General features: G+C 38.8%; 1 protein-coding gene across 4 annotated transcripts; it reads right to left on the bottom strand.

The window, feature by feature from the left end:
* Window positions 1-16,298: 16,298 nt before the first annotated feature.
* LOC130724635 (uncharacterized) lies at window positions 16,299-22,409 on the bottom strand. 4 transcript variants are annotated; one of them, XM_057575911.1, is made up of 4 exons: window positions 21,358-22,409; window positions 20,894-20,969; window positions 19,264-19,405; window positions 16,299-16,765 (listed from the first exon to the last, which is right to left on the bottom strand). In XM_057575911.1, the coding sequence occupies exons 1-4, from the start codon at window positions 22,374-22,376 to the stop codon at window positions 16,755-16,757; spliced, it is 1,248 nt and encodes a 415-aa protein (XP_057431894.1). In that variant the 5' UTR covers window positions 22,377-22,409; the 3' UTR covers window positions 16,299-16,754. The 4 variants fall into 4 exon arrangements, with proteins under 4 accessions (XP_057431894.1, XP_057431895.1, XP_057431896.1 ...); XM_057575912.1 differs by having other exon boundaries at window positions 19,264-19,402; XM_057575913.1 differs by having other exon boundaries at window positions 20,894-20,966.
* Between the last annotated feature and the right edge of the window lie 338 nt (window positions 22,410-22,747).

Genomic DNA, 22,747 nt, shown 5'->3' with positions numbered 1-22,747 from the left:
GCTTCGTATTGGAACTTGTGAAGCCGGTTGATCAGAGTCAGAGGGAAAGCACAGATCCTCTGACCATTGTATCTTCTGATTCTGAACTCAGAGGGAAGAACATGGCCTTCAGAGTTTCTTGCTTCTGGACTTCAGAGTTTCCACTATTCAGCTTCTGGATCTTCAGAGTCTTCTACACTATCAGAACATCTGAACCTTCAGTGTTTCTTGGTTATCAGAACTTCTGGATCTTCAGAGCTTCTAGCGACTGAGTCCACATCAGAGTTTGTATAACTTCAGAACTTCTGAAGCTTTTCCACTGTTCATACTGAACATGGTGAATGCGAAAGCGTTGCTTGGGTCACTCTTTATACACAGTGCTTCTGATTTGTGTGAGATTGAGTTGAGGTCAGAACCTGCAAATAGCACACTCAGAAAAACACGTTAGAGTACCACAATTGTTCATATCAAAAGGTTAACTTGTAATCATCAAAACATAGAGTTGTACTACTAGATCAAAACTTGATCTTACAATCTCCCCCTTTTTGATGATGACAAAACTAAGATTTTTGATGAACAATTCTTAAACATTAAACTGAATTCACTCAGAGTTTAGAGATATAGAATAAGACTTATCCTGATGTGAATAGTTTATCTTGCTCATTCTGAATTCAAGTCACTGCTTGATTCTGAGCTTAGCTCCCCCTGAATCTAATACTTGATGAAAACGTTAGTAAGGTCTAGATTCTGAGCTAAATAATATAAGAGTTCAGAGTGAAAAACTTATGACATAGATGAAAATCGAATAATCAGAGCGCATAAGTAATCAGAGTCATGGACAAGGTATCAGAGTCTTGGGTATCAGAGTCAACTTGTAATCACTTCAGAAGAAGTGAAATGTATTCCTTGTATTTGCCCAGTGACACATCTATGGTCATGAAGGTGGAACTCTTAAAATCTCCAAAAGAAAAATAAATCACACTAACACGTCTTACACATCAAAAACTGGGTTTACTCCCCCTTTTTGTCATAAGCAAAAAGCTTGGGGTGTGAAAAACTTAGCTTGAAGTACAAGGTACTCCCCCTTAGAGAAGGTCTAAGTTTAAAGAAAAGAAAAATGATGCATGAATCAGAGTTAGGCGAAATAAATGGAAGAGTTAATGCAAGAGAAGAACGTTTACCACCGGTCAAGTGAGTAAAGAGAAGGGTCAGTTACCAAGAACTTAACCTCGAGAAACCGTAGGAGCATTAACTTTCAGAGAGAAAGTGAAGCCTATATAAAGCGTTGGAGAGAAGGGTAAGCTTCACACCTCGAACAATTTTCAGTAAGGAAAAAAAATGGCATCATACATCGTAGCACTAGAAGAGCTGAGGAAGAAGGCCTTTGAAGAGGACTTGTTCCTTAACATCAGGCATCCAGAGGGTGCAACTACCATCGCGGAGCTGACACGGACACTGCTGGAAGAGGACCTGCGTCCAGAGTTGGAGAGAGACCTGAAGGAATTTCTTGCCTTCGTGGAGGAGGTGCAAGAACTCAGCCGGCTTGAACTCAAGCTGCTGGAAGAAAAAGAAAGTTTGGAAGAGGAGCTCAAGACTGCAGAAGAGATTCTGGAGAGGGATGAGCTAAAGGACAGGCTCAGCAACATCCAGCATGTACTGGAGCGTCTGGAGAAAGATAGGTCAGAGCAGCGCCAGGAGTGCAGAAGAATGAGGAGGGATCCTCCATTCTAGATTTTAGGGAAAGAATCGATGATGTAAACATAAAGAATGTATGATGTAAACGGTAAAATATTATGAATAAAAGGATTTTGGCAAACATATGTGACACAAATATATATATAGAGCTATGCATATAGAATCACAAACGAATAAAGAGAATAAATAAATAAAAGAAACAGAGTTTAAATAAAACAACGTTAAAAAGAAAGAAAGAAAGAATGAAGAGATCCTAAAACTAAGGTTTGTCAGATCGTCGCAGAAGTTCCATCATCATGTGCTTCATCTCAATCAGCATGGATTCATGAATGTCAAGACGCTGTTCCATGATGTCGAGTCTGGATGAGCTTGTCTGAGTAGAGCTGGAAGGAACATTCTGAGCAGCTTGAGAGTCTGGAATGGAAGCAGAAGCAGCAGGAGTCAACACAACTGGTGCAAGTGCTTGGCATCTAAGAGCTTCAGCCTCAGCTTCAAGTCGCTCTGCCTCAAGTCTGGCTTGTTCAGCTTGAGCTGCTGCTAGACGTGCAGCTTCTTCTGCTTGAGCCTTCTTTCTCTTGGCTTCTTCAATAGCTTCAAGAAGCTTATTTCTCTGTTCTTGTTCATGAAGAGCCACCCTTCGAGCAAACCTTTGCTTTGCAGCCTCAATGCTCTGACTTCCCTCTGTATGCAGGAGCTGCATCAAAATTGGAACTTGAGCCACCAGCCAAGTGCCCAGATTGTTCCACTCATCAGCCACACGTTCAGGATTCTCACTGAGGTCAGTCTGACCGTGCACATTGCGGAGCCTCAAGGAGGCTTCATGATAGAAAATATTGATGCACTCAGAGAGAGATGTGGGTTGGAGGTGAGTATAGGGAATTATGGAGAGGTTGGGTTCAGGAGAGGCTGGGTGATTGCTGCTATGAGCTTCAGAGGCACCTTGTGGAGAACCAATGTTAATCATTGGAGCATTGGGTTCAGAGGTTCCAAGGTGAGGGTCTGAAGTTCCAACCAGAGGATGGGGTGATCTAACCGAGGATTGGTTAGACACTGAATGTTCGGGTTCAGGTTCTGGTTGAATAGGCTCTTGTTGGTCAGGGACAGGGTGAGCTTGTTGAGCCAAGGGGTCTGCCTCTTGGATAGGATTGGCCAAGATAGGTTCATCTGGGTCAACTAGACTTTCAGGTCTAGGGCCAGGATATCTCCTAGGGCTTGGACAAGTAAGGTAATATTCCTCTAAGGTAGACACCTTTTCTTTTCTAACCTCCATGAATTTTCTAATGGATTCAGAGTTATTGGAGGGAGAAGAATCAGCAACATTGGTTGGGAAGGATACAGGTGTAAAGGCTGTTGAAGAGTCTGTATCCGTGGTTCTGGCAGCAGGACGTTCTGATGCTCTGGGAACAGAGTGATCAGTCGTTCTGGGTTGTGGTTCTGTTTGGTTTGGCTCTGGTTGTTCATGGATGATTGGTTCAGAGGATAATGGGTCGTACGGAATGGTGAGGAGAGAGGTTGGTTCTTCTGACCTAGAGGGTTGATTCTGAAGCAAATTCCAGAGAGGTGCTTCAGTAGGGGAAGGTTGAAAGAAAGAAGATCTTGGGGAATGTGGTGGAGTGGTGGTTTGTGCGGCTGGTTGGGATTCAGGGATAGGAGTGAGGGGATTTGAGGAGTATTGGAGCAAGGCAGAAATAGGGAGTGCATCAAATAAATTCAAATCATCATCAGAAGCAAGTGCAGGCTTACTTGAATGTGCTGATGATCGAGTCACTCTGGCAGGAGGTTCAGTCCTTCTGACCACTTCAGCAGCTGGTTCCACCCGAGTAGGCTTCACCACGATTCTGACCTTCTTCTTCTTCTTTGGAGGACTATCCTCATTGTCACTATCATCACCATCATCAGGCTTTCTCTTCGTCTTCTTGACCAGAGGGACATCGGATTCCTCAGAAGATTCGTCCAGTAGCATCTTCCTCTGAGCTTTCTTCTTGGGAGGAGAAGGAAACTCTGGAGCTGGCGGTAGTCTGCTGACGAAATCATCAAGGTCAATTTCGAATCCTTGAGCCCTGAGGTCTTCAACATAGCATCTGATGGCGTCAGGATTGTCTGCCTGTGTCCACAGAGGGTAGTCATTCAGAGGCATCCTTCTACCTCTGATCTCAGAAGATGTGTCTTCATGAGCAGGAGCAATCTTCTTCTGGACCAAACCCATCTTCTTCAGAGAGTTTGCAGTGAAGACATCACTGACAATTGTGCTCAGATCCTCTACACATCCAGTATTGACCAAATCTTGCACCAGGTTGCTTTCAATGAGAAAGTCTGAGAGCAGCCTCCCAAAGGGGATATATTTGATTGCAGACTTGATGGAGGCAGTGGTGCGAGACTTCCGGATGCATTCCTTCAAGTAGGAGAACAGGAAGTAGGGAAGGCAGATCTTCTTCTGATCTTGGATGAAGAACAACATCACCTTCTGGTTGAAGTTGATGTAGTCTGGAGAACTGCCCTTCGGTCTCTGGTTTATGCAGTGAAGCAGGATCTTGTGTCAGATCCTGAGTTTGGGGTGAAGGTCCATCACCTTGTAACTCGTCTTGCCCGGTTTGAAGGTGGTGTACAGGGCCTGGTTGATTGTATCCTTGGTGCTGGGTTTCAGCTTCGATTCCGTGAGTTGGAACCGATACCCATAAGCAGTATCTGCACCCAGCAAGTTCACGAAGGACTTCTCCGTGATGATGATCTTTCTGCCAAGAATATGAGATACCACCTGAGTTTCATCGCAGTCGGCGTGCTTCCAGAATTCCTTGACCAATCTATCATATACCGGTCCTCGAAGTCTGTTGAAGTAATTTCCCCAACCTTGAGCTTGGACTTCAGGACGAAGATCATACCCATTTGTAGCCAAGTTGTCGAGGTTGAATCTCCATTCTGCCAGGACTTGGAGTTCCTCAGGAGGATATACACAGTGAACGGCACAGCCCCGTTCTGCAATTGGAAGAATCTGCTCTTGAGCTTGACCTTGATCCGGTGTCGGATTCTCAGGGCCCCTTTGACCCGTTGCTAGACCAACTACCATGTGAGGGAACTGAGGTGCATCTGCAGTAGATCTTCTGGTTTGTCTCACCATTTTTGAAGAGGTTTGAGGTTTGAGGTAGAAGATGAAGGTTGGAAGATGAAGAAAGATCGAGAGAGAAATCGAGAAGAGCGGTTTTGAAAAGCAGAGAGAGCGAGAGTAAAAACCGGAAGTGAAAGAGAACGTGTGTGTATAGTGGGTTTTATCAAATAACCGTTGTTGATTCAAAAAACACTTTAAGATCAACGGTTGAAAATTAAAGATAGATAGTAACAGTAAAATACACAATCACACACAGGAGAGAAGCACATCTACACGCAATCATAACAGACTGTCACACGGGCACAAGGAACTATGCATCAGAAAAACTTACACACGCGTTGTTGTCTCAGCTTCAGAGTCAGTACCAGTGGGCACACACACTCTGATTGAGTTACCTTCTGGACTAGACATCTTCTGATCAAGAAGTATCATAGTCAGAGGTTCTGATCCATCTTCACTCTGGACAAAAGTCCATGTTTAGATTTTTCAGAATAAAATTAAATCTATCCTCTGCTAAGGACTTTGTAAAGATATCTGCCCATTGATGGTCAGTATCAACAAACTTCAGAAGAAGTACGCCCTTCTGTACATAATCTCTAATAAAGTGATATTTTACCTCAATGTGCTTTGCCCTTGAATGCAAGATAGGATTCTTACTCAATGAGATTGCAGCAGTGTTATCACAATAGATTGGGATATTGCTCTCAAGGATCTGATAATCCTCCAGCTGATGTTTCATCCAGAGCATCTGAGTGCTGCATATTGCTGCTGAGATATATTCTGCCTCTGCAGTTGATAGTGCAATGGTTGATTGCCTCTTGCTTGCCCATGAGACTAGATTGCTTCCCAGAAATTGACAATTTCCAGAAGTACTTTTTCTCTCTGTTCTATCTCCAGCATAATCAGCATCACAATAACCTGAAAGCTTATACTCTGATGTTTTCTTATACATCAAGCCAAGGTTAGTGGTGCCTTTCAGATACCTTAGGATCTTCTTAACAGCAGTTAAGTGGGTTTCCCTTGGATCTGATTGGAAACGAGCACATAAGTGAACACTAAATAATATGTCTGACCTAGATGCAGTTAAGTATAGAAGTGAACCTATCATGCCACGATAGAGCTTCTGACATACTTTACCACTTTTATCTTCTTTCTCCAGAATGCATGTAGGATGCATTGGAGTCTTGGCCACTGTAGATTCCAGCATATTGAACTTCTTCAGAAGTTCTTTAGTGTACTTGCTCTGATGGATATATGTTCCTTCTGGTGTTTGATCAACTTGTATTCCCAGAAAGTACTTTAATTCTCCCATCATACTCATCTCAAATTCAGCCTGCATCATCTCAGAAAATTCTTTGCATAGAGATTGATTAGCAGAACCAAATATAATATCATCAACATAAATTTGCACAATTAAGATATCATCTTTATAAGTCTTGCAAAAAAGAGTTGTATCTACTTTACCCCTTACAAACTCATTCTCCAGAAGGAATGAGCTAAGTCTCTCATACCATGCTCTGGGAGCTTGCTTCAGACCGTAGAGTGATTTCTTCAATTTGAACACATGGTCTGGTTTCTTCTCATCTTCAAAACCTGGGGGTTGATGAACATAGACTTCCTCTGAGATGTAACCATTTAGGAAGGCACTCTTTACGTCCATCTGATGTAGAACTATGTTGTGATTTACTGAGAAAGAGATCAACAGTCTGATAGCCTCCAGTCTTGCTACTGGAGCAAATGTTTCAGTGTAGTCTATTCCTTCCTGCTGGCTGTAGCCTTGAGCAACTAGCCTTGCCTTGTTTCTGACTACATCTCCTTTCTCATTCAGCTTGTTTCTGAATACCCATTTCGTTCCAATAACATGGACATTCTCAGGCTTCTTCACTAAGCTCCAAACATCGTTCTTTGAAAATTGATTCAGTTCTTCTTCCATGGCCAGAATCCAATCCTTGTCCTGAAGAGCTTCATCTATGGACTTGGGTTCAATTAAGGACACCAATCCTTTCAGACTGAGCAAGGTCTCTTCAGAGGGTCTGAAGGCAGATCTGGTTCTGACTGTTCGTCTTTGTTGCCCAGAATCAGTTCCTTAGGGTGAGCTGCAGTGATTCTGCTCTTCTTCAGAGTTTGTGAGTTAGAGGGACCAGCTTCTTCCTCTGGTTCATCTTCCTCTGACTCATCTTCCTCTGGAGCTTTGCCTTTGTCAGAAACATTAATGCTTAAATCTGCAAACTTTTCAACTAGCTTTGACTGGTCAGAGTCAAGCTTATCGTCAAATCTAACATGAATAGATTCTTCAATAGTCTTAGCATCAGTATTATAAAATCTAAAACCTTTAGATCTCTCAGAGTAACCGAGTAATAGACACTTAGAAGACTTAGCATCAAATTTATGCAATCTATCCTTAGTATTGAGAACATAACAAACACAGCCAAAAGGATGAAAATAAGAAATGTTGGGTTTTATGTTCTTCCACAATTCATAAGGAGTCTTATTCAGAATTGGTCTCACAGAGATTCTGTTCTGAATGTAACATGCTGTATTTACTGTCTCTGCCCAAAAGTGCTTAGCCATGCCAGTTTCTTGGAGCATGGTTCTAGCCATCTCCTGAAGAGTTCTGTTCTTCCTCTCAACAACACCATTTTGTTGAGGAGTTATGGGACAGGAGAAATCATGTGCAATTCCATAGGAATCAAACAGACTCTCAAACTTGTCATTCTCAAACTCTCCACCATGGTCACTTCTGACACGCACAATCCTACAAGCCTTCTCGTTTTGCACTTGAGCAATGAAGGTAGAGAACACAGCATGAGACTCATCCTTGCGGGTTAGAAACTTTACCCATGTCCAGCGGCTATAGTCATCAACGATAACCATCCCATATCTCTTGCCACCTATAGACTCAGTTTTCACTGGTCCAAAAAGGTCGATATGCAGAAGTTCCAACGGCCTTGAGGTTGAGACAACATTCTTTGCCTTGAAAGGGACTTTTGTGAATTTGCCTTTCTGACATGCTTCACAAAGAGCGTCTGAAGCGAACTTCAGATTGGGTAAGCCCCTGACAAGGTTTAGCTTGCTCAGCTGAGAAATCTTTCTCATACTGGCATGCCCTAACCGTCTATGCCATACCCACTGCTCTTCATTAACAGACAGAAGGCACTTCACATTCTGAGCCTCCAACTCAGATAATCTGATCTTATAGATGTTGTTCTTCCTCTTGCTGTTAAACAGAACAGAGCCATCGATCTGACTTACAGCCCGGCAGGACTTTTGATTGAATATAACATCATAACCCTTGTCAGCTAATTGACTTATAGACAATAAGTTATGTGTTAAGCCGTCTACCAATAACACATTATCAATGCATGGACTACTATCTACACAAATAGTACCAGTACTAACAATTTTACCCTTTTCATTTCCTCCAAAGCCAACTTCGCCTCCAGGCTTAAGTTTCAGCTCTCGGAACATACGCCTTTCTCCCGTCATGTGACGCGAGCATCCACTGTCCAGATACCATGATTGGTGTTTCAGTGGAGCTATCAAGGATATCTGCAACATAGATAATCTTGTCCTTAGGTACCCACTTTCTGGGTCCTCTCTTGTTAGTTACCCCAGAGGTTCTGATCACCTTGGGTGTCTCAACATGATATTTTAAAGGAATATTTGCATGATATTTAGTCATAGAGAAAGATCCCTTTTTAAGAGGATGTTTAGCAACTTTAGCAGGTACAGGATCAGGCAATATGGTACCGGAGGGAACAAAGCATTCATACAAGGATTTAGCTTTAAACACAGAGGGCTCATTTCTAATTGGTTTAGAATAGCCAATGCCATGCATTCCATTTCTGCTTACGCCATAGATCATTGAAGCCATTAAGCTTCTATCCACGCTTTTAGCTAGGAATCTTTGAAAAGACTTTTCATACTTAGATTCATTTCTACAATCAGAGGCATCACATGCAACAATTTCTTCTAACTTAGCAATTTGGTTCTTAAGCACAGAGTTAGAATTGATCAAGGCATGATTATCATTTTTCAAATCAGAAATAATTTTCTCATGTTCAGAAGGAGTCTTGGAAACAGCAGATAAGTTCTTTTTCAGCTTCTTATGCTTAGACAATAAGGAGTTATACTTATCCATAATATCAGACAATGCATGTTTCAGTTCAGAGGTAGAGAAAGAAGCGAATACCTCGTTTTCATCGTTTGAGTTAGGATCTCCTTCTGATTCTGAGTCAGAGTCAACAGCTTCCTTTGACTCTGCTTCCTTGTCTTTGACAATTGCCATGAGTCCTTGGACTTCACCATCAGAGTCAACATCCTCTGACTCTGATTCATCAAATGTCACCATCAGACTCTTCTTCGTCTTGAAGTGCTTCTTTGGCTTCTTGTCTTTCTTCAACTTTGGACAATCACTTTTGTAGTGCCCAGATTCTTTGCACTCAAAACATGTGACTTCCTTGATTGAAGACTTCTTCTGGCCTGAGGACTCATACTTTCCTTTTGCCTTTCCAGAGCCTTTGAACTTGCTCTGCCTGTGCTTCCAGATGCGGTTGAGTCTCTTGGAGATCAGAGTCAGCTCATCTTCATCAGAATCTTCTGATGCTTCTTCAGATTCCTCTTCTTCAGCTTGAAGAGCCTTTGACTTCTCAACCTTAGCCTTTTCAGATTTGGATTTCAAGGCTATGGACTTTTTCCTCAGATCTTGCATCTCTGAGCGCTTCAGCTCATGGCATTTCAAAATGCTGATGAGTTCTTCTAAACTCATATTCTCAACGTCTCTCGTGAGCTCTATTGAAGTCACCAAAGGCATCCAACTTTCAGGAAGACACCTGATGACCCTTATGACATGATCTTTTGTTGTGTAGCTCTTGTTGAGAGGTCGTATGCCAGCTACAAGCAACTGAAATCTGGAGAACATTTCTTCAATGGACTCATTTGGCTCCATGATGAAGGATTCATACTTTTGGATCAAAGACAATGCCTTTGATTCTTTGACTTTCTTGTTTCCTTCATGAGACATCTTCAAAGATTCGAAAATGCCTTTTGCAAACTCACGATCTGTAATCTTCTGGTACTCTTCATAGGAAATAGCACTTAGAAGAATTGCTCTTGCTTTGTGATGTTGTGAGTACAGCTTCTTTTGATCTGCAGTCATCTCTGACCTTGGGATCTTCTTGCCATCTGCATCAACTGGACGCTCGTAGCCATCCACAATAATATCCCAGAGATCTGCATCGAAACCCAGAAAGAAACTTTCCAGTCTATCTTTCCAATATTCGAACCTTTGACCGTCGAACATAGGAGGCTTTGCATTGTAACCATCTCTTTGAGTTTCACTGGTGGTGGCAGCCATTGTTTTTCACACCGGCCCGGATCACTGAACACTGTTAGGTGTGGTAATCAGAACTTGCGCTCTGATACCAATTGAAGGTATGAAAAACGGTAGAAAGGGGGGGGTTTGAATAACGTTTTCAGTATAAAACTTCCACCTTAAAGATTTTGACAAATCTTTCGAGAACTTAAGTGCTAAAGATAAGAGATAGAAAAACACACAAGGATTTTATCCTGGTTCACTTGATAAATCACTCAAGCTACTCCAGTCCACCCGTTAAGGTGATTTCTTCCTTCTTAGAATGAAGGCAATCCACTAATCAGGTAAGAGTTACAACTGCACTTGAAACCTACAAGTGACTAACAATTACACTGACTTAGCTCACACTAAGATTCACTCTCTTAGTCTTCTCTAGGATCCGATCAACCTTGATCTCCTAAAGGAACTAAACAAACTGTTTATCAAAGAATCGTTTACAAGAGATTTGCTTCTAAAAAGCTAATAGTAAACTCAATGAATTTCAGATGAAAGAAAACTTAGAAGATTTTAAATATGTCTTGCGCGTATGTATTGCTTCTAGCCGTTTCTTTCAGTCTTCAGCCTCTTTATATACTCCAAGGATTAGGGTTGAGCGATGCATGGGAAATGCTACCGTTGGAGGGCAGTTCTGGAAAATCCAGCTTCTGCTGTGGCTGAGAACGTTAGGTAGGTCGTCAGGAAGGTACAGTAGCTTTTGTACTTGGATAGCGACGCGACCTTTAAACCTGGGAGACTTCTGATCAGAGGAATGCTTCGTATTGGAACTTGTGAAGCCGGTTGATCAGAGTCAGAGGGAAAGCACAGATCCTCTGACCATTGTATCTTCTGATTCTGAACTCAGAGGGAAGAACATGGCCTTCAGAGTTTCTTGCTTCTGGACTTCAGAGTTTCCACTATTCAGCTTCTGGATCTTCAGAGTCTTCTACACTATCAGAACATCTGAACCTTCAGTGTTTCTTGGTTATCAGAACTTCTGGATCTTCAGAGCTTCTAGCGACTGAGTCCACATCAGAGTTTGTATAACTTCAGAACTTCTGAAGCTTTTCCACTGTTCATACTGAACATGGTGAATGCGAAAGCGTTGCTTGGGTCACTCTTTATACACAGTGCTTCTGATTTGTGTGAGATTGAGTTGAGGTCAGAACCTGCAAATAGCACACTCAGAAAAACACGTTAGAGTACCACAATTGTTCATATCAAAAGGTTAACTTGTAATCATCAAAACATAGAGTTGTACTACTAGATCAAAACTTGATCTTACAACCACTTCACCCCCTCTCACCTGAAAATCTCTTTGAAACCTAGAAACTCAGTAACACCCAGAAAACATTCAAACCTAAAAACTCTTTCAAATCCAGAAACATTAAAACCCAAAAATTCAATTGAACCAGAACCATGCACTAACCCCCAATTTCGATTTCATTTTTCTTGCTTTCTCATTTCTGGCTCATATGATTATCTTTTCTTCCTAGTGCTTCCTTTGCTATTTAGTCCTATCGAACATATATAATTATAATTTGTTGAAATTTTTGCAATGTTCTTTCTAACAATACACCATAATTATTGTGTCTTTTTACCCTTTTTTTCTAACACTTGATCATTGTTCTGGAAGTGATAATATCAAATAACTTCAAACCCAGATAAGAGACGATGTTCACTAAAACCCTTAAACAACCCAGAATCTTAAAACCCATATAACATTGGACACGCCAAAAAGACGGCAACGCAACCGCGGGCAACGTCGGCACCGTTGATCTCCCTCCATACCCAGAACATTCGACCCTCTTCTCTTTTCAACCAAAACCTAACTATCATTGAATAAAAAACTAAGCTAGGCTCCCCAACCCCAGAAACCCCAACCATGCGGGTGCGATAGACGAAGAGAAGACGGAAAAAGAGGTTGGGGTTGCAAATCGCAAATCTAGAGGATCTACTATCAGTGAGAGAAAAAGAGCACAGAACCAAGATCCATAAATCCGGAAACCCTAAATGTGTAGGTACAATAGCCACGAAGAGAAGAGGGAAAGGGAGGTGGAGGTTGCGATTCGCGGTGGTTCTTTGTTGAGGAGGAGGCTCGGTGGTGGTATTCTGGGTTTTTGTGGGTACTCGGTTGAGGGTCATTTCAACTTCCCCATTCAAGGACTTTTTCCCAAATACAAGTTCAAGTATTCTGGAGCAGTGAGAAATGGTCCTTCCCACAACCACCTTACTATTCTCTGGAAAAAAAAAGTCACATCTTTTTTACTTGAGACAGTAATGATTATCATCGACAAGGCCATTAGCATATGAAGATGACCAACACATCAAATCAGGTTTTGCATTCAATTCCATGAGAAAGAGGTGGTGGTTACTAGTGGGGAAGGCCAGAAAGGGAGTATTTTTCACACATGGCTTTACCTTTTCTTATTAAGCCTTGATTTCTTAAAAATTGAGGATTTTTTCATGAAACATATGCCATAAACTTAGCAAGAGAATGAGAGTCCCAGACAATGATGCATTTTTGAAAGAGAGAACTAAAAATAAATCAACGATTTCAATAACATGCATTTGTAAAAGTTAAGGAAATTACAACATCTGGTGTTCAAATTAACAACAAGAGTAATCATACCTGACAATATTTGAAGATAATTTGAAATAGTCTGCAGTTAGTGAGACCTTAGATTTTCATTTTTGTCAACAACGAGGGTCAACAATTTCTTATTCCACCATTGAGCTCTTTGACCTAAAAGAAAGCAATTGCTGAAAGAAAGAAGAAAGAAAGACAGATATAAAATGAAGAAAGAAAGGTGAAGAAAGAAAGATAAAGAACGGGACAATAAATGCAGAAAATAAGAGTGACGATAGAGATAATGTAAGAGGAGAATACTAGAACCCTAAATGTTTTTCCTAGTGTCACTGTGTAAATGACGTGTACCGTATTGAAGCGTCTTCTAACTCAGTAGCTTCGAATGATTTCTCTAATCAAAACAAAACGATGACGAATCAATGAGGCCTTAAATCTGCATTTTCTTCAACAACGAGGGACAATAATTTCTTAGACCACCATTGATGAGCTTCTTTGACCTAAAATAAAGCAGTTGCTGAAAGAAAGAAAGAAGAAAGAAAAACAGAAAGAAAGATGAAGAAAGGGACAATAAATGCAGAAAATAAGAGTGACAACAGAGATAATATAAGAGGAGAATACTAGAACCACAAATATTTTTTTTAGTGTCACTGTGTAAATGACGTATACCAGTATGAAGCATCGTCTAACTCAGTGGCTTTGGTTAATTTCTCTCATCGAAACTAAATGATGAAGAACACCATTGGTTTTTGGGTTTCTAACACTGAAATTTTTAAAATTGGTTTTCACCGACAAAGATAATTATACCAGTAGTTTCTTGAGCAATTCATACTCATTTCGAAAAATCATAGTACAAACCACAAAGTGTGGTGTAAGAGTTAGCTCACTTCGTCCCTTAACCATGAGGTTCAAGGTTCGATCCCCACCCATGGGAATGCATAGCATATTGCGGCCAGTAGCTTACCGCTTAGTGCGAGCACGCACAGTGAGCGAATTAGTCATTGTTGTCGGTGGTTGATATCTTCGGGTAAAAAAAAATCTAATCACAATTTATGCTTTCTATTATTTTATATATATTTACACAAGAATTTCTCGTGTTAATAACTCTAGTCTTTTATATTAATTACAGTCATAAGAAAGAAGTTGTTAGTTACTTTTTATTAATTGTTTTTTCTTTTATTAAAATTTGTTGACCAAAATTGATTACCTACCAAATACTCATATAATAATTTCATCTAAGAATTCCAAAAATTTGACATTTTATTTAATGATCTAATTATGTACCCTCGAGTGTTGGTTTGATAAGTATTTGACTCGCCTGTAAAACTATATCGGAGTGAAACCTATATATAAAGGACTTTTGTAATGAAAATAAACTTAAATCAATTTGAAAAATTAAATACTTGAGTGGGATGTATCTTTGGTAGGTAGTGTGAGTATCATTAAACAAAACCATGGTTTGATTTTGGCACATAGATTGGTTTGTCATGTGTAGTTGTTTCAGGTATTGTGAAAAAAGGTAATTCCATTAAAATTCAATTTGACCATAAAGCAGTCCCACCGAATATAACTGTTTAGTCAAACTATTCAAACAAGAGCATTAAACATTTTATTTGACACTAGGACTTTTGATATTGATCATTAATATAAGGTCAAAGAGATATAAATGAATTCAAATAAAGTTGTTCTCACATAAAATCATTTAAAAGAGGAACTTGACACATTTCAAACATGGTCCCCTGTTTAGAGAACAGTTATAAACTCAAAATGCGTTTGGATGTGGGATTTAATTGAGGGATATGTTTTTTAAGATGATTTTAAAATTTTCAATTAAAAATACCTTAATTAGTTATTAAATCATACAATTTCAAAAATACTAGGTAATTTGATATAGTGTTTTCCTAACTCAAGTTACTAAAAAAATATTTTAAAAATAATAGTAATTAAAATACTTCAATTGAATTTTTCATAGTTTTAAATTTTATAAAATTTTAAATTGACTAATCCGGACACATAGAATATATATCATATCAAATGCTAAGTCTTAATAATAATAATGTTAATTGATTATAAACTATATTTATGATAATCTAATACTTGATAAAGTATATAAACTAAAAGGGATAAATATTAAATTTTAATTAATTAATTTCCTAATGGGTCAGTTGCAATTAGAAATGACTACAAGCTCGTAAATAATATGTTTACCACTTCAATAAATATATTTTTTTTAAATGTGGTTTTTTAATGGGTAGGAAGACCACTCATGGCTAGTTTTTCACAAAGGTGGTTTTAAAATTATACATAGCATAAGGAGTACTTTCGGTCATTTAGCGTTGTTTTATGATTTTTTTTGTTATAAAACATTTTATAATTTGTATTTTTTGTACATCGGAAAGATACCGATCTTGACTAAACCCACATATTTTTTTTTTTGAAATTAATATTTTTGTATTAGTGTTTTGTTTGATTACTTTTTATTTAAAATTATATAATAAATATTTAAAAATACAAATATTTGTTCAGGATTAATAAAGTTGAATTTTATTTAAATAAAATAATTTCTTTGCCTTTTCATTTAATAGAAATAAAAAATATAAAGATATAATATCAATAAAAAACTAACATTTTCTCTCTCTTGAACTCACAAAAAACAAACAAAATATGTCACTTTATCCATCTACTATTTTGTCACGAACTATTTTACCACTCTCTCTCATGGTATAGTGTTATTGTGTAATAAACAAGACATATGGTCTAGTTATGTTATACGCCAATATATTTATATTATTGTATTTGAATAGTTTTGCTGGACTAATACTTAAAATATCAATTTGCCACACCTACCACCCACACCACCACTTCCACTTCTGACGAGATATCCCTCCCTCATAGTCCGTTTTACTCACCCATTGAACCACTGTAGCCCCTAGTTTTTCTTCATTGACCATAATATCTATTTCTTTGTTGGTGGTGGGGGTGCATGACTCAGGTGAAGAGTGAAGACTTCTGTTGGTGGGGTTGGTTGTCCGAGGCCTAGGGATGCACCTTTTTTTGTTGTGGGTGCACCTTTTCTTTCTTAGAATATGTCACATATGCGTTATGATGTAATAGAACCTTATTTCAAATAAAAGTTATAATTGCAGTAGCAATAGTTAGGAAAAAGATTTCAGCAACCAATTTAAATCAACCTATATAAGACAAGGACTAAAAACATATTTAATCCATATACCTATTTATATATATATATATATATATATATATATAGCAGTAGGATTTGTAGAAATGTTTGTAAGATCATGTAGCATTGTTCATTTACTGTCTTATATTTTTTCCCCATCATTCCATGAATTCTTTTTCATTCTTGTTACGGTTTCCTGTCTAATTTTTCAGCTTTTTTATATTGAAAATATGAAAAGTTAGTTTTTTACTTTTACCGTCTACCTTTCCTGTCTAATGCTTAATACTCCGTTTATATGCACGGCAATTTATACTTCACTTTCCTTATCTCCAACAGCAAGTACTGTATTCCTTTTTTTTTAATATGAATAGTAAGTAAGAAATGGATAATAGGATGATTCATGTGAACATTCCAACATTAATTTTTGACACCTTTATTTTACCTTAATTACATTTCTCTGTATCTTATTATTCATTTTCCATCACATCACTAGCCACATATCTCCCTTCTAACTTGAAAAAACTCCAAGGTGTCAACAATGACTTTGCAAATGTCTTTCGCCAAACTCTGCATACAATTTTTTGCCCTCACTGCCATTGGCAATGATATAACATCTGGTCACATAACTATCCTGGTTTTACAATTACCCTAGGCAAGGTAAACTCAAATAACTGGTGACAGCAATTATATACATAGAACTAAATTACATGCATGGTCATTAGATTTCATTAGAACCTTCTATCCTTGCCCCACATTTTGCTAAAATATATATTACTAAGACCAAAGACACTCAGTTACATGTAAGAAACCAGGTTTCCACAGAGAGTTATTCTGAGAAGGATATATATATGCACCGGTTCTACTTGCATCCTGCACAACAAAACATCAGTTATTATTTCAAATAACCTAAAACGAGTTCATAGATATCAATGTCCTAGTCTAATGGCTATACTTAACCGAAATGTGTAAATAAATTCTCTAACTTCATTGCTTCTTTCATTACTGGGCTCAAAGACGATGGTGTGCTTGGTAAATGATAGAGAAAAATGGAGAGAATAATTAGCAAATATTTGGGTAGAATGTATGCCAATTTCCAACTACATTCCTCAGTTTCAATTCAACTCTCACCTTCTAATCCTATCAATCACACCCTATGATTGTTCTAATACTGTTCAAACATTAATAACATTTCAAGTGAAGGGCATTTTGGTAAGTTCAGCTGGCCTTCCCTGTCACGCCACTATCTTACGCAAAAATTTGTAAAATCAGCATACAGACGTGACAATGAAGTGAACCATGATGGGACACACCGTCGCAGTGAGTGGTCACGACGCGATTACGTAGCGTTTAACAACATAGGAAGAAGACTATTTTATTGAAAGAAAGCTATGAAACTACAATGAATTCCATGATATTCAAGAGATCTAGGGATCTCCCAAGTTCTTTTGCAGAAAAAAGTTTGGGTAGGTTCAGCTTTAGTCACCACCACTGGTAATGGCATGCCTCCGGGACTACAAGTCCCATGCAGAGGTACTGACAATCATGCACCACCAGAGCCCTCACATCAGCATTGGGAATCAATGTTGGTAGGGCTCTCCCAAGTTTGCCTTACAATGCTCCCGAAGTTGAAATCCCTCACTAACTCAATGTTATTTATAATATTTCCCTCCCTATAACTAACTAACTAAGCTACTAACTAAACAGGGAAGGTATTCACCTTGTCCACAAGGTGAAGGTATGTTATAATCAATTTACCTAATAAAGTGTAAGGGCACAGCAAATAGAGAGTCAAGATCATTACTTTGGGCTTGAAGTTACCTAGAGAATGATGGACCCGACCCAATAGGGAAAATGGGCCCAACTTCTGTGTTGAGATCAGGCTTGTTAATAGCGCACTATAGCGGCGCAATAGCCTGTAGCGTAGCGGCCTGGGGGTTCACCGCTACTCCACTATTCACCGCTATTTGCGCTATTTTCCGCTATAGCGCCGCAATAGCGCTCGAAATAGCGTTTTTTGGGCTTGCCGCTACACTACGCTATCCGCCATTAACAACCCTGGTTGAGATATCAGTAAGGATTTAGTTTATTGAGATAATTCTGTTAGGATTGGAGATAATTGTTATTTTTCCTTGTTGCCTTATAGTTTGTTAGTTTGTTTCCCTATTTAGTTTGACTAGGATTACGAAACAATGTATATAAAGTGTCCACGGACAGCTATGCGCTGCTATAGCGCACAATACAACCCTATAGGCAGCAACCACAGTTATCAATCCATGATAGTGGGGGTGTAGTGGCCAACATTAAAATAACTTTTGTGGGATAGAAAATTAGGGGGACCACTACTAATTAAAATTTACACACGTTAAATAATGTATTTATTACAAATATATAAAAACTCAAGAAAAATCAACATTAAAGATATATGTATCATCATAATCATAACTAATATTCAAAACCCATAGGTTTTTAGGAATGGATGAAAACAAGAATAGAAGAAAGAAGATCAGAATATAAGGATGCAGAACAGAAGACCTGAACGAGAACAAAGCAGATGAGTGGCAGGGCCTGGCTTGGAAATGCAGGAGTTGGCTGGAAAACAGTTATTTGGCCAGAAAGACATCAGCGAGCAGTGGGCCAGAGGATTTTCATCCAAAGAGAAGGAAAAAGGCGTGTGCTTTTGTATATGAGAACATAACAAGGCTTTCGAAACCTTATCTTTGGACAAAGCACTACAGAATCCCATTTTTATCCTCGAGAAAAAAAAAACTCACTCTCCCGTAACATTCATACCTAGGAAAAAAAGTTTATACACGAGCATCAAAGTTGGGTCCTCAACAGCAATTTTCCACGATTTCAGCTGCTATAGCAACAGATGTGGTCTTACAATGTGACCTTGAAGAAAAAGAAAATGCTCCACTGTGATAGTGCTACTGTAGCACACTATTAACAACTATGGTAGTAAGTAGCTAGCCATGAGAACTAATCCTGTCAAGTGTTAACAGGACCAAAAGATGCTTTATGGCAGTGTAAGTTTGTGTTGGACAGTCATATGCAAACAAGAGCAAAAAGTGTAACATAGATCAGAATAGTAAGATGGATGAGTGGACATATAAGCAAAGATAAGATTAGGAACAATTTATCTAAGAGAATATTGGAATAACCCTTACCAAAGGGAGATGAAAAGAATTAGCCATAATTTCTATTTGAAGAATTCTTTCATATATTTTGTCCATAAAATTTCCTATAAGCTACTTTGCAGAAGAAAACTGAAAGTTTCAAGAGCATACAAGAAAGAACACGAATGCAATACATACCAAAAATTCACTTATTATAAATAATAATAAAATAACTACAACGGGTAAATTTACCTTGCTTGGAGATCATTTTCTTCCATTTATCTTTGAGATCAGAAGGAGCACGAGTCTTATCAAATGTACCACAACCAAATTCTAAGATTTTCCTCCAAGGGATATTCTGATTTTCCAATGAGAACTTTAACACTCCTTCCTGCTATGCAAGAACCAAAGATAATGCTATTAACAAAGAAATAAAGGCCTTGTGCAGTTATAATATATAAGATAAATACTAATACCTTCATCAATTGAAAACATTCCATAATTGATTATGTGCTCTACAATTTTAAAGTTCAGAACAATTTTTTCAGAAGCTTAAAATGTTTATCACAAAGTTGGAAATTGTTCAAAATATCCCAAATATTTACATGGGAAATTAGGAAAAAGAAATCCAAGATACATAGGACGTATGAGAAGAGATGGACGTTGCATTTTTCTGGCTGTAATAAATATGTCATCCAAATCAATTAGAAATTAGAGGTAATAAATTGGGTTGTGTGCCAAAGGCAGCCATGTACATCTAATCTGGACACACTGGAAAAAAAAAAGCGCTAGTTTAAATTAGTCTCCACGTTTTAGATTAAGTGTTTAACTATGATAGTACGGTCAACTGTAATGTTCTGAAGACTTAACTACATGACAATTATTTAGGCAATCAGTATTTAAGAACTGTTTTAGCTGATAAAGGCCTCATGCAGTTATAATATCTAAGATGAAAATATTTATATTCTAGAATAGATCAATTGAAAACACTACATAATTGATTGTGCTTTAAAACTGAGGTTCAGAAACTACTGCATAATACACAATTAAACAACTACTGCATAATTGTCTTACCACATAACTACAATTAAAAAACTATCGCATAACTATCCTATTATGAATTCTAGGACTTAAATCTAGGGATCCTTTGGAGGGAAAATAAGGAGTTATGGTCATTGGTTGAAATTTCAATGGTTTCAATTTAAAAAACTTCATATGTATGCATATAACCACAATCTTAACAACAATTGACAGTAATTCCTTATTTTTTCCTCCAAAGTGAATCCCTCACTTAAAAGAATCCTAATCCTTTTTGGCTGAACTACAACATCCCTCCTTCAGCTTAATTGATGAGCAACCTATGTCAAACCCCTCTTCAATGTTGTTGCATGAATAACCTAACTAAGACTTCTTTTTTTTCAGTCTTATATCTTAAAAATGTATTGAAAAACATAAATTAGCAACTCATCTCATTGTAAGTTATATTTAGTACCAACTTTCTTTCATAAAATGATTATGCTCTTGATTTAGTGTGTTTGAGAAACAATTGAGTTGAACGTAAATGAACCTCTAGGTAAATGAAACAAAATCTTACTTCTACATTTTCCTTCTTGGAACTCACAAGTCAAAGCATATGTTTGCATCCCCTCAAACATTTTCCAAACACACTCAGACTCTTAATCATGGAATGCAGACATGTCTGCTTCTAATGAACTCACATTCATAACTCAAAAAAGGAGGCACATATCATTTTATTTTCAACTACGGTTATATATCTGAAGTCAAAACTGATTTGAAGTTTGAATCTATCTGACATTGTCAGAGCATGATATCAACAATTCAGTCAGCTATAGAAAGATATATCTTACAACAAAACTTATACCTTGAGAGCTTTTTCTTCGTCATCTGTCCAATATAATCTCCTTCTTCGCTTTCCAGTCAGCAAAATCCGGTTCCTGCTGCAATCAAGAACCATTAGCCAAAGATTTAACTGATTTACATAGCTTTAGAAAAGCAATTCTCCATTAAAAGAATAGTTATCACTTATCAGTGCTCAGTTGAGAAAATAAGACATTCATTTAATCACCTATGACTATTCAAAAACTACATACTGCAAACAACTGTAATTAGGCTGCAATGCAACATCAATTGTAACCACAATTGCAATTTAAAACATTAAGGAGGAATATTACCAACAAACTTATTTTCAAAATAAGACAATCAACCTAGTTTTAAAAGTTAATTAATTAATTTACTCTGCATATGCTGTCTCTATAAGAAATTGAACATGTCAACAAGTTTGTCTAGCTTTCCTCAAAATGAAAAACATGATGATGAGTGACTCACACTTGTTGCTTAGGCTTCCTTGAAGTTCCGGTACTGCTAACTTCCCCATTCTCATCACCTACATTACTCTCCATTAATGACTTCTTCACGGCAGCAACCTTCCGTTTAGCCCGGCGTTTCTTCACCAAACTGGCATCATAATCCGAATCATTAGTCTCACTCATGAAACTACCCGTGGAAGACTCCTTTCCTTCCTCTTCACGTGCAGTTTCACAGCGTTCTATTCCTTCCAAACCCCTCGTTTCACGCCTTCCCGGTGCAGTTTCCGGTTCCTCCCAATTCAAGTCCTGAGCCGGAGGAACTCCCGGTTCAGCAACGTGCTCCTCACAGCGTTCTATTCCTTCCAAACCTCCAATTTCACGCCTTCCTGATGCAGTTTCCGGTTCCTCCCTATTCAGGTCCTGACCCGGAGGGATTCCCGGTTCAGCAATGTGCTCCTCACAGCGTTCTATCCCTTCCAAACCTCCAGTTTCACCCGTTTCCGGTACAGTTACCGGTTCCTCCCGGCTCATATCCTGAGCCGGAACCGGAGGCACTCCCGGTTCAGCAACGTGCTCCTCGCCATCATCTTGACGCACTAATTGGGGTTTACTATCGAGAAAGCTTGTGAGAGCTTCCTTGGCCATCATGGCCTTTTGCCTCAACTGTCGACAGTCATTAACTGCGCGCTTGTACCAGCAATAAGGGCAGTAGAAGCTTCCAGAAGCATCGAATTTGGGTTCGGAACCGATGCAGCTGGCGTGGATTGCAATGGGGCAACCCTTCTCGCTGCAAACCAACAATGTCCCCTCGCTTTGATCGCAACCGATGCAAATGTCCTCGTCAAATAGGTCTACAGGTTCGGGTTCGGGACGGTGATCGGGCGTCATCGGAACGTTGTCGTCGCCGTCGCTGTCGAAGACGGTTGCGGTGTGTTGGTCCTGGTTAACGGTTGAGAGGAGAGGAATGGAAGAGGGGGAAGGAACGGTTGCAGAAGGGTTTGGTGATGGCCTACGCGCGCCAATGTGTTTTTCCCTCATCACTTCCGATTACAAACCCCAATCCCCCAGAGAGTGTGACGGGATTTGGGTTTAACACCCCACCCCTTAGGCCCCACGCCCCACCTGAAGGGGCGAAATTACTAAAAAACCAGGATTAATAACGGTAAATGATTACCCGACACTATAACGGGTAATCATTTACCGATCGTGACATATAAACTTGACAGTTTGGGTTTTAAAACCCATTATTTTCAAAACCCAAATTTCTCTCCCCAAATCACACCCTCTTCAATCTCTCTCAAAGCTCGGTTCCACCACTTCAATCATCTCAAAGGTCGGTTCTAATCATCATCAAAGCTCCCACAAAGACCCATTCCATTACATTCAAAAGGTAAGTTTTGATTTCAATG

Source organism: Lotus japonicus, chromosome 6, assembly GCF_012489685.1.
Source record: "Lotus japonicus ecotype B-129 chromosome 6, LjGifu_v1.2".
NCBI classification, from domain to species: Eukaryota; Viridiplantae; Streptophyta; class Magnoliopsida; order Fabales; family Fabaceae; genus Lotus; species Lotus japonicus.
The sequence above is the reverse complement of the archived record's forward strand: the minus strand, read 5'-3'. Positions and strand labels throughout refer to the sequence as shown.